At 38.3% G+C, this 14,549-nt stretch overlaps 1 protein-coding gene across 1 annotated transcript in view; it reads right to left on the bottom strand.

Annotated features, from left to right (window-relative positions):
- The window catches only part of LOC114650872 (uncharacterized), a 56,931-nt gene extending 44,215 nt beyond the window's left edge, over positions 1-12,716 (bottom strand). The window contains exons 1-2 of the mRNA XM_028800781.2: positions 12,376-12,716; positions 5,765-6,124 (exon numbers count right to left, since the gene is read on the bottom strand). Coding sequence (XP_028656614.1) covers positions 5,765-6,124; positions 12,376-12,442 — 427 coding nt within the window. The 5' untranslated portion in view covers positions 12,443-12,716. The remainder of the gene's footprint in view (positions 1-5,764; positions 6,125-12,375) is intronic.
- Between the last annotated feature and the right edge of the window lie 1,833 nt (positions 12,717-14,549).

Raw genomic sequence — 14,549 nt, 5'->3', positions numbered from 1 at the left:
ACCATTTCTGCATTATATAAAATCCTATTAGAGTCCCTACCTTTCAAAGATCCAAGAGGACATTGGGAAGAAGATCTCTTAATCAATATATTAGAAAAGGAGTGGAAGGTAGCAAAGCAGAGAATTCACTCGAGCTCCATATGCGCAAAGCATAGAATTATTCAACTAAAAATTATATATCGAGCTCATCTGTCTCACTTAAAACTGTCCAAAATGTTTCCAGGGCAGGATCCAACCTGCGAACGCTGCAACCAAGCTCCTGCCTCACTGGGTCACATGTTCTGGGCCTGCACCAAATTAACATCATTTTGGACCAAAATTTTTAAGTGCCTTTCAGACAGCCTTGGGGTCACAATCCCTCCTAACCCACTAACAGCTGTGTTCGGTGTTCTTCCAGACGGACTTGAAGTGGAGAAGGACAAGCAAACGGTGATTGCATTCACTACACTTTTGGCACGCAGACTTATTTTGTTAAATTGGAAGAATCCTAATTCTCCTCTTATAAGTCAGTGGGAAACTGATGTTTTATATTATTTGAAATTGGAAAAAATCAAATTCTCAGTTAGAGGATCCGTACAAAATTTTTTCAAAACCTGGCAGGATCTGATCAATATTATTTTAGAATAAGAGAAATAACTATAACCGCATTTAATTCCCTTCTCCATCTCTTATTTACATATACAGTATATTTATTTCTCCCTTTCTTTTGCTTATTGTTGTCTTATTAAAAAGCCCTAAGCAATTCTCCTTTAGCCAAGCTCTCCTTCTCAGGGGTGGGGTTTGATCTGTCTTCAATTTTGTTTGGTTATAAATTGATCTGTTTGTATGGAATGATCACAATAAAAATTAATAAAAAGAAAAAAAAAATACTTGTCCAGCATGCTATGTATTAATATTATTACATATAATGTGTTACATACATGTATATCAACACTATCAGGTTGTGTTTACATTAATCTCTTAATTTACTTTACTGTCATTTAAGATTTTATCATGTACTTTAATTTTTACATATTGATGTAGCATTTGTTTACTTAATGAAGCAGAACCCCAATTTAGCATTCCCTGTTTAACACTTTCCCACATTTTAAATTTTTGAATGGCGAGTTGTGGTGAAGGCTGTTTTTCAGAAGAAATACCATTTTGGAAAAAAAGGAAGTAATGTTTATCTGATGCTTAAATTTATTAAATAAATATTTGTATATCAGTAATTTACTCTGTTTACTGTATTAAAAATAGAGGAATGAATTTTGTAAGTGTGATGTATTTTTATTGTAACAAATAAAAATGAAACAATATCCATCCATCCATCCATCCATTATCCAACTCGCTATATCCCAACACTGGGCCACGGGGGTCTGCTGGAGCCAATCCCAGCTAACACAGGGTGTAAGGCAGGAACAAATCCCGGGCATGGCGCCAGCCCACTGCAGTGAAACAATATTATACACTAAATTTTTCATTTTTCAACTAATCCAGCATTTAACAATTTCATATAAATTTTTTAGGTGGTTTCCTACACAATGAAAATTGCACTGTACTATGTATAAAGAGAATACATGATACGCAGTTGGCAAGGCAAGGAGCCTTCTTCATTGTACTGTTAATTAAATTTAATAAGGGCAATATTCTAAAAGCAAAGGCAATAATTGTCAGTTATTAATTTTGTCATAACCATGCACCCCTATTAAAACGTTCAGTTCATTGCTTGCACCAAGTAAATGTGTAGCCTATAAACATATTCAATGATGTACAGTATGTAATAAGTTAAGGGAAATCACAATTCACTGCCTATTGCTTTTTGATCTGATCCCTCCAAAACTTTGTATCGCTACAAGATTACAGATCAATGTGTTATATTTAAACCTGATTGAACCTGCCATTTGATCAGGATGTGCTACTGGGCGAAATTATATTTACTGTATACCCAAAATGACCATTATTCCTACTGATTACCTGTTTAAATTCCAAAAAATAAAGGTTCGTGTAAAATTGTGTTTTGCAGTGACTGTTAACAAAAGCCAAGGTCAGACAGTGGGAAAAACAGGAACTGATTTATGGCAGGAATGTTTTACTCATGCACAATCTAGTGTATTCCAGAATAAGGAGCTCCAATGAACTAATAATATTAGCCCTGATAAATAAATAAATAAATAAAATACCAAATATCATGAACAGAAAAGTGTTCAATTAGTTACATCATAATTCTGATGCATTTGATTAATCAATGGCACTATAACGGACATCCATCAGCTTAGGAAATGTCCCAAGTGAAGCTGAGTAACAGCTCGTTATTGTATTGTAATTATTTTTTTCCTCAGGTACAGCAAAACCTTCCGTTTATTACATCAGTTGAGTTTTGGTTTGTTTTGACTATAGTTAACTGAAACCCGTTGTCTTGGTAAATTTCCAAAGCTAGTCTTTTTACATTTTTCATTATAAAAGGTATTATATACTGCGGTGGGCTGGTGCCCTGCCCAGTGTTTGTTTCCTGCCTTGTGCCCTGTGTTGGCTGGGATTGGCTCCAGCAGACCCCCGTGACCCTGTAGTTAGGATGTAGCAGGTTGGATAATGGATGGATGGAAGGTATTATATAGGAAACAGGTCATTTGTTAACTTCAAGGAAGTATACACTTTAAATGGCTCAGGTACCTTCAGGAATTACAATCCACGACAAAAGGCTAATTCACAATTCACAATCCACACTGATACGCACTTTCAGTCAAGAGATAGCAAACCAAGCAGCTTTTAAGGAACAATACTATATATTTGTTTTCAGCAACCCCTTTAAGATGAGTTGCAAAACAAAATTACTTTTCTTCACTTGTTCTAAGAGTTAAGCTTTTACATTAAAAATAAAACTAATGAAAAAATATATCAATAAACATACATTTAACCCAAGTAATGAAGATAACAAAGAAAGCAACATTGTCAAATGAAGCCTTGCACAACACAGTAATATACGGACTTCACTGTGTGTGTATGTGTTTCATTGTATCTGCTTTAGTTGTATTGACTTATTGGTCCAATTCATATATAAAAAAGACTTAAAGTAGTTTTTGATTTAAATCACTTCATTGGATAAATATAAACTTTTCCAAAAATTTTTACAGCTTTACATGTTGTGGTTAGTTGTTTAAAAATAAAATTATATATCTGAAACAAATACCTAAAAATGGTATTTTGTAAACTATTGTGATTTACATTATTACATTATTTTCTCCTAGAAGAAAAAATGAATTGATGCCTAAGCAGACACCTGGAAGTCTACAATATGCACATCTCTTTTCCGTAATACGTTTTATAACTTTAGTAAAATTATCTTTCATCTTTACATTTTACAGCTGTTTTTTTTGTGTTTTTCTTTTTCATAGCAATGCTTCAGATACTAGATGATGGACTCCCTGAAAGTAGTGATAATATCCCAAAAATGTAGCAAATACACACTATGTTTTGAGTGGCGGCTATTTTCAAAAATCAATTTGAAGAATAAATAGTAAAATGAAAAAAAAAATTGTTTTAGTCTGATAAACTACAAAAAAATTTTAGAAAGTTTCACAAAACTGGCAACTATCAAGAATTTTGCATCCAGCACAATTTAAGAAATTATTAGTATTACAGTATTAAAGATGAAAAACTTAACCTCCCACTGTTCTACAGTTTATAAAGAATTCTCGATGTTGAAGTTGCATCATCCAAACCAAATGATAACACTTCAGAATAGGACTTTTTCTACTATACATCTTTCAATTAACTCTCTATGTAAGAGTATCACCCTCATTAAAATGTCATGTTTAGTGAGTATCTGGCAATAGATAGATAGATAGATAGATAGATAGATAGATAGATAGATAGATAGATAGATAGATAGATAGATAGATAGATAGATAGATAGATAGATAGATAGATAGATAGATAGATAGATAGATAGATAGATAGATAGATAGATAGATAGATAGATAGATAGACACCAAAAAACATCAGGGTCTTCCTCAATACTTGCCTGCATGTCGAGTGCAAGCAGCTTTTGAAACAAACAGGAAAAACATAATTCGACAAAATGCACAAATCATCTCCAATCTTGAACTTTCACTGAGGTTTTATTCCTTTTTTCTTTTGACTCTGGTACACAAGTTAATCTCAAGCTTTCAGTCCTTAAAGTAAACATATGAATGACTGCACACCCTGCAGCAGCTCTCTTCAGGGGCAGAAGACAACTGGTGGAAAGCATTCATTCACACCTCTGTAACAGCTGAACAGCATCTTCCGGTCCTTTTCACAATAATACATTTTTGACCTTTTCTTTACCACAAGACTTCTGTTTTAGTTTAAATAGAACATACTAAAAATAAAGCTAAACTGAGGTGGTCAGGTTGTGGTATATGTTTTAAGTGACCCAAAGAGTCACAGTAGACAAGTTAACACCAACTGAGTGTCAGAAGCTGAACCCAAGTAAGGTGGTAAACATTTTGGGTCCTCTGAAAAGACAATTTAGGGTAAGACAGAAACCCCTGTAAGGTATAAGAACTAATGTATTAATTATTATTCTATACTACTTCTCTAGTTGTGTTTTCAATTATTTAAAACATGGTGATAGGTGTTGGTCTATATTGGTTGGATGGGCTAGAACATTAAATAGATAAAGTTGGTATGCCTATGACAATTTAACACATTATCAAAATCTAATGCCACAATAGTTATTTGATTTTTATAAGGACATTCTCATTTCAAGCAAACCAGTGAATATGACTTTCGTGACTTTTGTTCAGTGCCCCATGATGCTTTGCAAGGCCAGTGTAAGATCACAGAGCTATAGCAGCCAATGTTGGATGGGATACTCCAAACCCCCCCATCAAGTACATAATGTTGATCCCTTACTCATCAATGGGTATGTCTGCCCCTACTTATGGCCAAGTGCCTGATATAGCAGCAAAACTGTCAGTACATGAAGTGCACTGCCAGCATTAGTTTACGTTGCGAAAGCAGAACATGTGTAGATAGAGTGCTCTGTGAGTGAATGCAGCACACTTGTTTTAGAATACTTGTACCTTTTGTGAAACTGTTTATTTGATATTTGGAATTCACACATCATACACTTCATGTCTACATTTTGTCAATTATTACTAAAATATGAAAAACATTTCATATTTAGTTATGCATTCAACAACTCCTGCCTGGTATTTCAACCTACATTTACACAGATCTTTGTAGACACAGAACACACATGAAATGCATGTGCACCAAATAACAATATACTGTATTATTTATCCTATACAACTCCAGGCACCTCACACGCAGATAAGGAGCCTTGAGCTGGGAGAAATTTTTGCCTGAGTTGAGCCCCGTTGAGGCGGGATGGGGGGGTGGGGGGTGGATGGGGGGCTATGGGATAGCAGGATGCTTGCTGTTTGTGCTGATCGACACATTTACAAAACAAAAGATGCTGATGGAGAGGTGCGAAGGAATTTAGGTGGGCCGAGATTACGAGTTCTTTCGTAGGCTTCAGGGATTTTAGTGTTAAGAAAAGAGGTCAGAACAGAATGACTGTCTCTGTTGTTCCTCATTGCAAGCTATCAATTAATTACTTTGTTAGTTTTCTTATTTGACTCAGTTTTGCTTTTAAAAGTCAAAAATGACTCTCAACAGGTGGTTAACATTTTAAAAAGTGCTAAGTGATCTTGTCTCATCACCCTGACTAGGTCTACAAAATTTGTGTATGCTAAAACAAATATACCAAATAAATATGGTACCATAACTACCTTACCTGTCACTGTGATGTTAGTTCCAGTTCCTCTCTGTACCCATGATGGAGGTGGATTAGTCTTGACAATTTCACATGCATAAACTCCAGAGTCAATTACTGTCAGGTTCTTGATTAAAAGAGAAATATTCCCTCTTATCTCTCCTTGAACTGTAACTCTATCGTGATACTCTTTGGAGACATATATCATTGAATTTCCTCTGAATGTAGTAATTGTGTTTAACGTAGGATACTTTCTTAGCCAGTACACAATGCTGTTGGAATGATCAAGTCCAGGTAATGTGTGAATGCAGTATACTTGAGCTGAATTGCCAGTCTCTGTTATTATCTGTTCTGGATACTGAGCTGCAGTCTGCTGTTGGTCTGCAAATAAAGCACAAAATATATTGAAACATGCAGCTTATTAATAATAATGAAACCAAAAATATTTTTACAGAATCATAATTCCGATTGTGATGGCAAATATAGTGAAACTAAAAAAAAGTTTAGTTCTTAAACAGAATTGGGGTCAACACTATAATAATAACATGTGTTACATAGTTGGTCAATCCAGGGCTCACGTCCTAGAAGGGGATGTTGAAAAAGTTAACACCCTGAACCAATTTTATAATAGATTTTCCCTCCCACTGCTACCTTCTTCCAATGACCAGTACCTCCACACCATCCTTACTACATCAACAAGTCATACCAATTCAAATGGAATGGCCAGTGACATCAGTGACTGACAATCAGTATGGGCTGCCCATAACTGAAAACCAAGTATGGAGATAACTGAGGAAACTACACACAGCAAATTTGCGGGACCACATGGAGTCAGTCCTCAAATTCTTTAGACCTGGGCTGACTAGATTTGTGGTATCCTATGTCATCTATTCAACCTGTCATGAAGACTCCTGAAAGTGCCACTGCTGTGGAAAACATCCTGCATTTTTTTGTTTCAAAGAAAGCAGAAACCTCTTCTCCTAAAGACTGCAAATCTGTGGCACTTAATATCTCACATCATGAAGTCCATCGAAAGACTGATTCTGGACTATAAGAGTCCTCTTCTGGTAGACCACATAGTCCTCTTCTGGTAGACCACCTAGATTTACTGTGATTTTCCAATCAGACAAAGAATGGAGTGGAGGATGCAACTGTCTATCTGCAAGGTTTAGTCACACCTTGACAAAGCCAGCAGGACTGAGAGGATTATGTTTTTGATTTTTCCAGTGCATTCAATACCATCCACTTTGTGACTATCAATGACTGTGTCTCTGATACATATGTGGGCAACATTGGAGCACCATAAGGAACAATCCTCTCTCCTTTCCTGTTTACTCCGTACGCCTCAGACTATAATGTATAACACCTTGCACAGAATTTACACTAAAACGTGGCATACAGGCAAAACTAAAAATGTGCGAACACACAAAAACATTCAGATGCATAAAACTGTGTGTAAGCAAAGTTCTATGCACTTTCTTTTTACAAAACCCAATCAACATGAATTTTAATGCACATGAGCCTACAGCCCCACCCCAACTCTTCCCAGAATTTCACATATTTGATTATGCAAATCAATATAAATAGCCCCTTCCGTTCAGTGTTTTGTTAAAAGAAAATGGCAAAAGCACACGCAAAAAATAAGAATTTCAGCGAATGCAAAATGGAGGTCTGCTCAGTGAAAAGGAGGCAAGGAAAAACATACTATTTGGTGGCTCTCTTCTAATGTCTTCTAACAACACTAAAACCACCATGGTAGGTGGAATAGTTTAGCCATTCCATGCACCATTATATTGTTACAGAATAATTACAATCAAGAGCCTTAAATTTGTAAATTATATGCAATTACGTTTTTGATAAAGCCAACATCAATGATGCGAATCTAAAAAAGAAAGGGAAACCATACAGAAAGAGCAGCAGTGCTTTGACGCTGAGTGCTGCACATTTACAAAACCAAGCAGAAACATGTGTATGCTTGGTCTAAGGCTGCCATGAAAATGTGAGTAGCATTACGCCAAGTTTAGTTTTTATACATCTTAATGTGAGTGTGCAAACTGGCGTACGCAACATTTTTGTGCATCTCTGGAGGTAGTAGCAAAGAACATAATTAAAACAAAACTGAGTGTCATTATGAACAATGCTGCACATCTTGTCCTTGATACACGCACGCTGGGACTTTCAACCAATGAATTATTCAGCACTAGTTTTTCAAGAAACACTACTGGGGCTCCTTTATACCTTTATACGTCTGTATAATGTCTCACTGTGACTGTGACAGTCGAGTTAGAAGATGTCTTTATTTTTAACTTTCTGTAAAAAGCCAGATTTCTCCCTGAATAAATAAAGTGCTATCTATCTATCTATCTATCTATCTATCTATCTATCTATCTATCTATCTATCTATCTATCTATCTATCTATTGTAATAAGGTGCTATATATGCACCCGACCCAACACAGATTGGACACGGAGGCACACGTATAAAATAAATAAACTTTTATTTTTCTTCAGCTGGAGAGCACGTCTTCCCCATGTCCCCCAGCCACAACACAGTCCCAAAAAGGCTGCCATCTACCGTCCAGGGGGAGATGTTGTGTTTCCCATGCTTGCTCCCCTGGTACATATGTTGCAGGGGCATCCCGGCCGGGCATGGGCCCCGGCCATCTGTCACACTATCTATCTATCATCTCCAATTTAAAGTTGTTTTACAGACATCAGATCAAACATTTTGTAATCACTGAGTTCACCACAAATTCCTCTATACATAAGAGGATTCTATATAAACAATAACCCATCTGTCTGACATCTAAGGTTTGACTGAAACTTAATCAGGTAACAGTCCTAAACAACAACAAATCTACAATTTAATGGCTGAAAAATCCTCAAACGTTTTAGAAGAGGCCATCCAATAAAGAAAATGGCATCAAATTATTGCTACTTACAGTAAATTGTTTCTACAACTTGCTGAATCATACACTTAATTTGTCAAACCTAACTTCTGCACGTTGACTTATTTTGTGTTGAAAAAATAATGACAAAGAAGAATCTGTTATGTGTTGTTTTATTCTAATTTTGGAACGGGGAGGATTAGGTGTGCATGTTATACCATAATATGTAAAACCACATAATTGCGCTTCTCTCACATTGCTGAATTTTGTATGTTTGTATACTATACTATACTTCTTTTTCTTCTTTCGGCTGCTCCTGTTAGGGGTCACTACAGCGGATCATCTTCTTCCATATCTTTCTGTCCTCTGCATCTTGTTCTGTTACACCCATCACCTGCATGTCCTCTCTCACCACATCCATAAATCTTCTCTTACTCTTTTCCTCTTCCCTGGCAGTTCTATCCTTAGCATCCTTCTCCCAATATACCCAGCATCTCATCTCTGCACATGTCCAAACCAACACAATCTCTCCTCTCTGACTTTGTCTCCCAACTGCCCAACTTAACCTGACCCTCTAATGTACTCATTTCTAATCCTGTCCATCCTTGTCACACCCAGTGCAAATCTTATCATCTTTAACTCTGCCTCCTCCAGCTCTGTCTCCTGCTTTCTGGTCAGTGCCACCGTCTCCAACCCATATAACATAGCTGGTCTCACTACCATCCTGTAGACCTTCCCCTTTCACTCTTGCTGATACCCGTCTGTCACAAATTACTCCTGACACTCTACTCCACCTATTCCACCCTGCCTGGACTCTCTTTTTCACCTCTCTTCCACAATCCCTATTACTCTGTACTGTTGATCCAAAGTATTTAAACTCATCCACCTTCGCCAACTCTACTCCGTGCATCCTCGCCATTCCACTGACCTCCCACTTATTTACACACATGTATTCTGTCTTGTTCCTACTGACCTTCATTCCTCTCCTCTCTAGAGTATATCTCCACCTCTCCAGAGTCTCCTCAACCTGCTCCCTACTATTGCTACAGATCACAATGTCATCAGCAAACATCATAGTCCATGGGGACTCCTGTCTAATCTCGTCTGTCAACCTGTCCATCACCAGTGCAAATAAGAAAGGGCTCAGAGCCGATCCCTGATGTAATCCCACCTCCATCTTGAATGCATCCGTCACTCCTACCGCAGACCTCACCACTGTCACACTTCCCTCGTACATATCCTGTACAACTCTTATGTACTTCTCTGACACTCCCAACTTCCTCATACAATACCACAGCTCCTCTCGAGGCACCCTGTCATATGCTTTCTCCACGTCCGCAAAGACACAATGCAACTCCTTCTGGCCTTCTCTATACTTCTCCTTCAACATCCTCAGAGCAAACATTGCATCTGTGGTGCTCTTTCTTGGCATGAAACCATACTGCTGCTCACTAATCATCACCTCACTTCTTAACCTAGCTTCCACTACTCTTTCCCATAATTTCATGCTGTGGCTCATCAATTTTATTCCCCTGTAGTTACTGCAGTCCTGCACATCCCCCTTATTCTTAAATATCGGCACCAGTATACTTCTTCTCCACTCATCAGGCATCCTCTCACTTTTCAAGATTCCATTAAACAATCTGGTTAAAAACTTCACTGCCATCTTTCCTAAACACCTCCATGCTTCCACAGGTATGTCATCTGGACCAACGGCCTTTCCATTTTTCATCCTCTTCATAGCTGTCCTTACTTCCTCCTTGCTAATCCGTTGCACTTCCTGATTCACTATCTCCATATCATCCAACCTCTTCTCTCTCTCATTCTCTTCATTAATCAGCCTCTCAAGTACTCTTTCCATCTGCTCAACACACTCTCCTCGCTTGTGAGTACATTTCCATCTTTATCCTTTATCACCCTGACCTGCTGCACATGTTTCCTAGCTCGGTCCCTCTGTCTAGCCAATCGGTACAGGTCCTTTTCTCCCTTCTTAGTGTCCAACCTTTCATGCAACTCATCATATGCCTTTTTCTTTGCCTTTGCCACCTCTCTCTTCATCTTGCGCCTTATCTCCTTGTACTCTTTTCTACTTTCTGCATCTCTCTGACTATCCCACTTCTTCTTTGCCATCCTCTTCCTCTGTATACTCTCCTGTATTTCCTCATTCCACCACCAGGTTTTCTTTTCCTTCTTCCTCTTTCCAGATATCATGCCAAGCACCCTTCTTGCTGTCACCCTTACTACATCTGCTGTAGTTTCCCAACTGTCTGGTAACTCTTCACTGCCACCAAGTGCCTGTCTCACCTCCTCCCTAAACTCAATGTTGCAGTCTTCCTGTTTCAAGTTCCACCATTTGATCCTTCTCTTCCTCTTCTTGATCTCCAACGTCATCCTACAGACCACCATTCTATACTGCTTAACTACACTTTCCCCTGCCACCACTTTGCAGTCTTCAATCTCCTTCAGATCAACTCTTCTGCATAGGATGTAATCTACCTGTGTGCATCTTCCCCTACTCTTTTACATAACCCTGTGTTCCTCCCTCTTTTTAAAATACGTATTCACCACAGCCATGTCCATCCTTTTGGCAAAATCCACTATCCTCTGACCTTCTTCATTCCTTTCCTTGACACCATATGTACCTATCACCTCATCGTCTTCACTGTTCCCTTCACCAACATGCCCATTGACACCTGCTCCAATCACCACTTTCTGTCCCTTGGGTACACTGTTCATCACTTCCTCCAACTCACTCCAAAAATCTTCTTTCTCATGCATTGCACACCCAACTTGCGATGCATATGCACTAACAACATTCATCATCACACCTCCAATTTCCAGCTTCATAATCATTACTCTGCCTGACACTCTTTTCACCTCCAAAACAATCCTGACATACTTTTCCTTCAGAATAACTCCTACCCCATTTTCTCCTCCCATCCACACCATGATATAACAATTTGAATCCACCTCCAATCCACCTGGCCTTACTCCCCTTCCATTTAGTCTCTTGCACGCACAATATATCAACCTTCCTTCTCTCCATCATATCTGCTAACTCTCTTACCAGTCATACTGCCAACATTCAAAGTTCCTACCCTCAGTTCCACTCTCTTTACTTTCCTCCTCTCTTCCTGCTCCGGACATGTCTCCCTCATCTTCTTCTCCTTCATCTTCTTCGGCCAACAGTAGCTATACTATAATATACTATACAATTTTTCACATTATGTTACTATAAATTAATATGAATAGAATGTGTGTAATTCAAAAGCATTACGTTTTTTTATTATTTGGTATGTAAAAATATATTTAAGTTTGTTCTAATTTAAACGAAATGCTTATACCTATGTATCAATTCTGCATCATACATATAAATAAAGGAGCGCCGCTGCTTTACTTAACGCGTTAATTTTAGTTTGTTTTATCGATCCGAGCTTATAGCCTACTTTTGCACATTGTAAATCGTTCTCTAAATCAAAAACCGTTGTATGACAATAATAATGTTAAGGTACGGTTTCTGAAAAAGTAAGTTAAACAAATAGCAGTTTCGTGAAATGAAGATTGTTAATAGCGAAAGCGGTCATCCCAGTTTTTATAATGCTTGTTCAATGGGAAGGCAAAACGTTGCATTAGTTGCAGAATGTGTGAATTGTATTTGCCCCCTCCTGCTTTGCTCAGTCTCCGTCACGCCTTTAAATGCTTAGTCTAACAACATGGTAGCATGCGGTTAAAAAACGTTACTTACCTGTATGCAGACCACAAAGATATTTAGCGAAGAGCAGGAGAAGGGTCACTTGAGAATAAGTCCGCATCGTCACTGACCTGTTTATTGCGCGTGTGACTATAGCCCCAGGAGCAGCACTTGCTTAAATATCCGGGACAATTCGTGGACAACTCCCCGGGAGTGGCCACTTCTTCTTCGGGGTGGAATCACTCTTATATTGTAATACAAGAATGTAATCGAAACATACTTAAAGACCGCGTTTTGTTTGAATAATATAAAGATCACCCAGTAGTAAAATTACAAACAATACAAGAATCCGAGCACTTTCACTTCGTAAACTGACAAATATATTGCACATTTGGGCATTGGTGCAACGATTAGCCCAGCTGCCAATGGCCTTCTGATTCCTGTGTTCGAATCCTGGGCCGGACCTGTGTAAAGCTTGCGCTTGTTCTTTAACTCCGAGCACTATAACTTACTCCGTGTGTTTCGATTTTCTTTCCACGTCCTATTGTTGTGTGTGACATGTTACGCGGACACCCCCAGTTGGCCACGTAAGGGTTGTGTGCACTGAACTGCATGGCGTCCCGTCCAGGGTTGGTCTTGCCTTGAGCTCACGGGCTCTCCTCGACTTTGAACTGGACTACAATGACTGGATGAAGATGTCAAGTGATCGCGCTTTACAGATTGGGCTTTTTCTTTTAATAGTTCTCTGTTGATTCCATCTTTTCACAATGATTTATTATATCGCTAGTTATTAATTTCATATGTATCATATTCATAACTAACAATAATTACTAGTGTAGGTATCAGGATAGGGTACTACAGCGGCGAAGCCCAGTCAAATTCGAAGGAGGGCTGTGTGTTCACGCACGAAAGCAGCGCAACTTCATCACACCTTTTTATACTATTCTTTCTTTTCGTTTCAGAATGAGTGCGTGGGTTTTCACCTCGCATCATTCGGACTTGCAGATTAAGTGACGATTCCAAATTTGTCCACGGCGTTATGGGGTGGTTTCAGGGATGGTTTCTGACTTGAATCAGTGGATACTGGGATAGTCTCTAAAACCCCACCGACAAAGGATACATAAAAGGGTCGAGTGGAATAATAATAGATATTTTAAAGAAGACTACGTGAAGGAAATTTGTATTTTTCAGCGTGAAGGGAAAGAATGTTTAGGGTGTCACATAATACCGTATGTGAAAAATGGGCGTGGCCTCACTACTCCTTTCTCCGACTCTACGGAGCAGGAGTTTGGGAGTACAGTATGCACTGATCCAGCGCTTTGCTGCACCGCCCCTCATAAATGGGCGACACCTCAGCACCACACTAGTCCGAATGGAGTGGAACAGTGTGAGGTTTCTTATTTTACAGGGGCTTGTGTGCTAATCCTGCCATCAACCACCGAGTTTTCCCTGAAAGTTGGAAGACCTGCTTGCACTCTCACAGAAACACAATCTGAAAATTATGTTTGAAGCATTTGTGGATAAAAATCAGAGAATTTTACTTTTTTCATTCATGAGTGATATTTTTCCGAACCCTGCTACTTACACATGAATTGTACTGAGCCTTTTGGCCAACAATGCCACCCCCAATACCGCCCGAAACTAGCTACCCCACTGATTTACCTCTTTATTCACACTTTACTCACAGTGATATTCACAAAATAAACAATTGACTTAGAATTACAAGGTAAAGGAGAATGTGTTTTCGAAAGTACAATTACACAGCAATAAAGTGAAAAACAAATTACACTGAACTCAAAACTGAGATAATTGAAAAAAAAAAAAAGGAAAAGGAACAGAAACTCACAGGTCAACGTCCTAATAAGCTAGAATACATTCGAAAGAAAACCAAAAACCTGAAAGTTACAAACACAAGAATCACGTGACTTCTGTTAATTATCATTCTTCTTCTTATTATTATTATTTAAGAGACTCGAGAATTGTAGCCCAAATAATTCATAAAGGTGTTTAAGTGTAGGTGGTCAAAAACAAAAATAACATGAGTTGATGGTTATCATCAGGTAAATATGGGGCCATGGCCAGAGATACACAATCTGAGCCACTTTACAATTTCACATCTTCAAAGATTTCACTTACATCATTCATTTGTGAATTCATCTGAAAGTTCTGTCTAAAATGTTTAAATTAAAGCGTTCCTCCACATACTGTTGCACTTTCCAAAATGTTTT

Source organism: Erpetoichthys calabaricus, chromosome 4, assembly GCF_900747795.2.
Source record: "Erpetoichthys calabaricus chromosome 4, fErpCal1.3, whole genome shotgun sequence".
Taxonomy (NCBI): Eukaryota; Metazoa; Chordata; class Cladistia; order Polypteriformes; family Polypteridae; genus Erpetoichthys; species Erpetoichthys calabaricus.
This window is presented reverse-complemented; position numbering and strand designations above follow the sequence as displayed.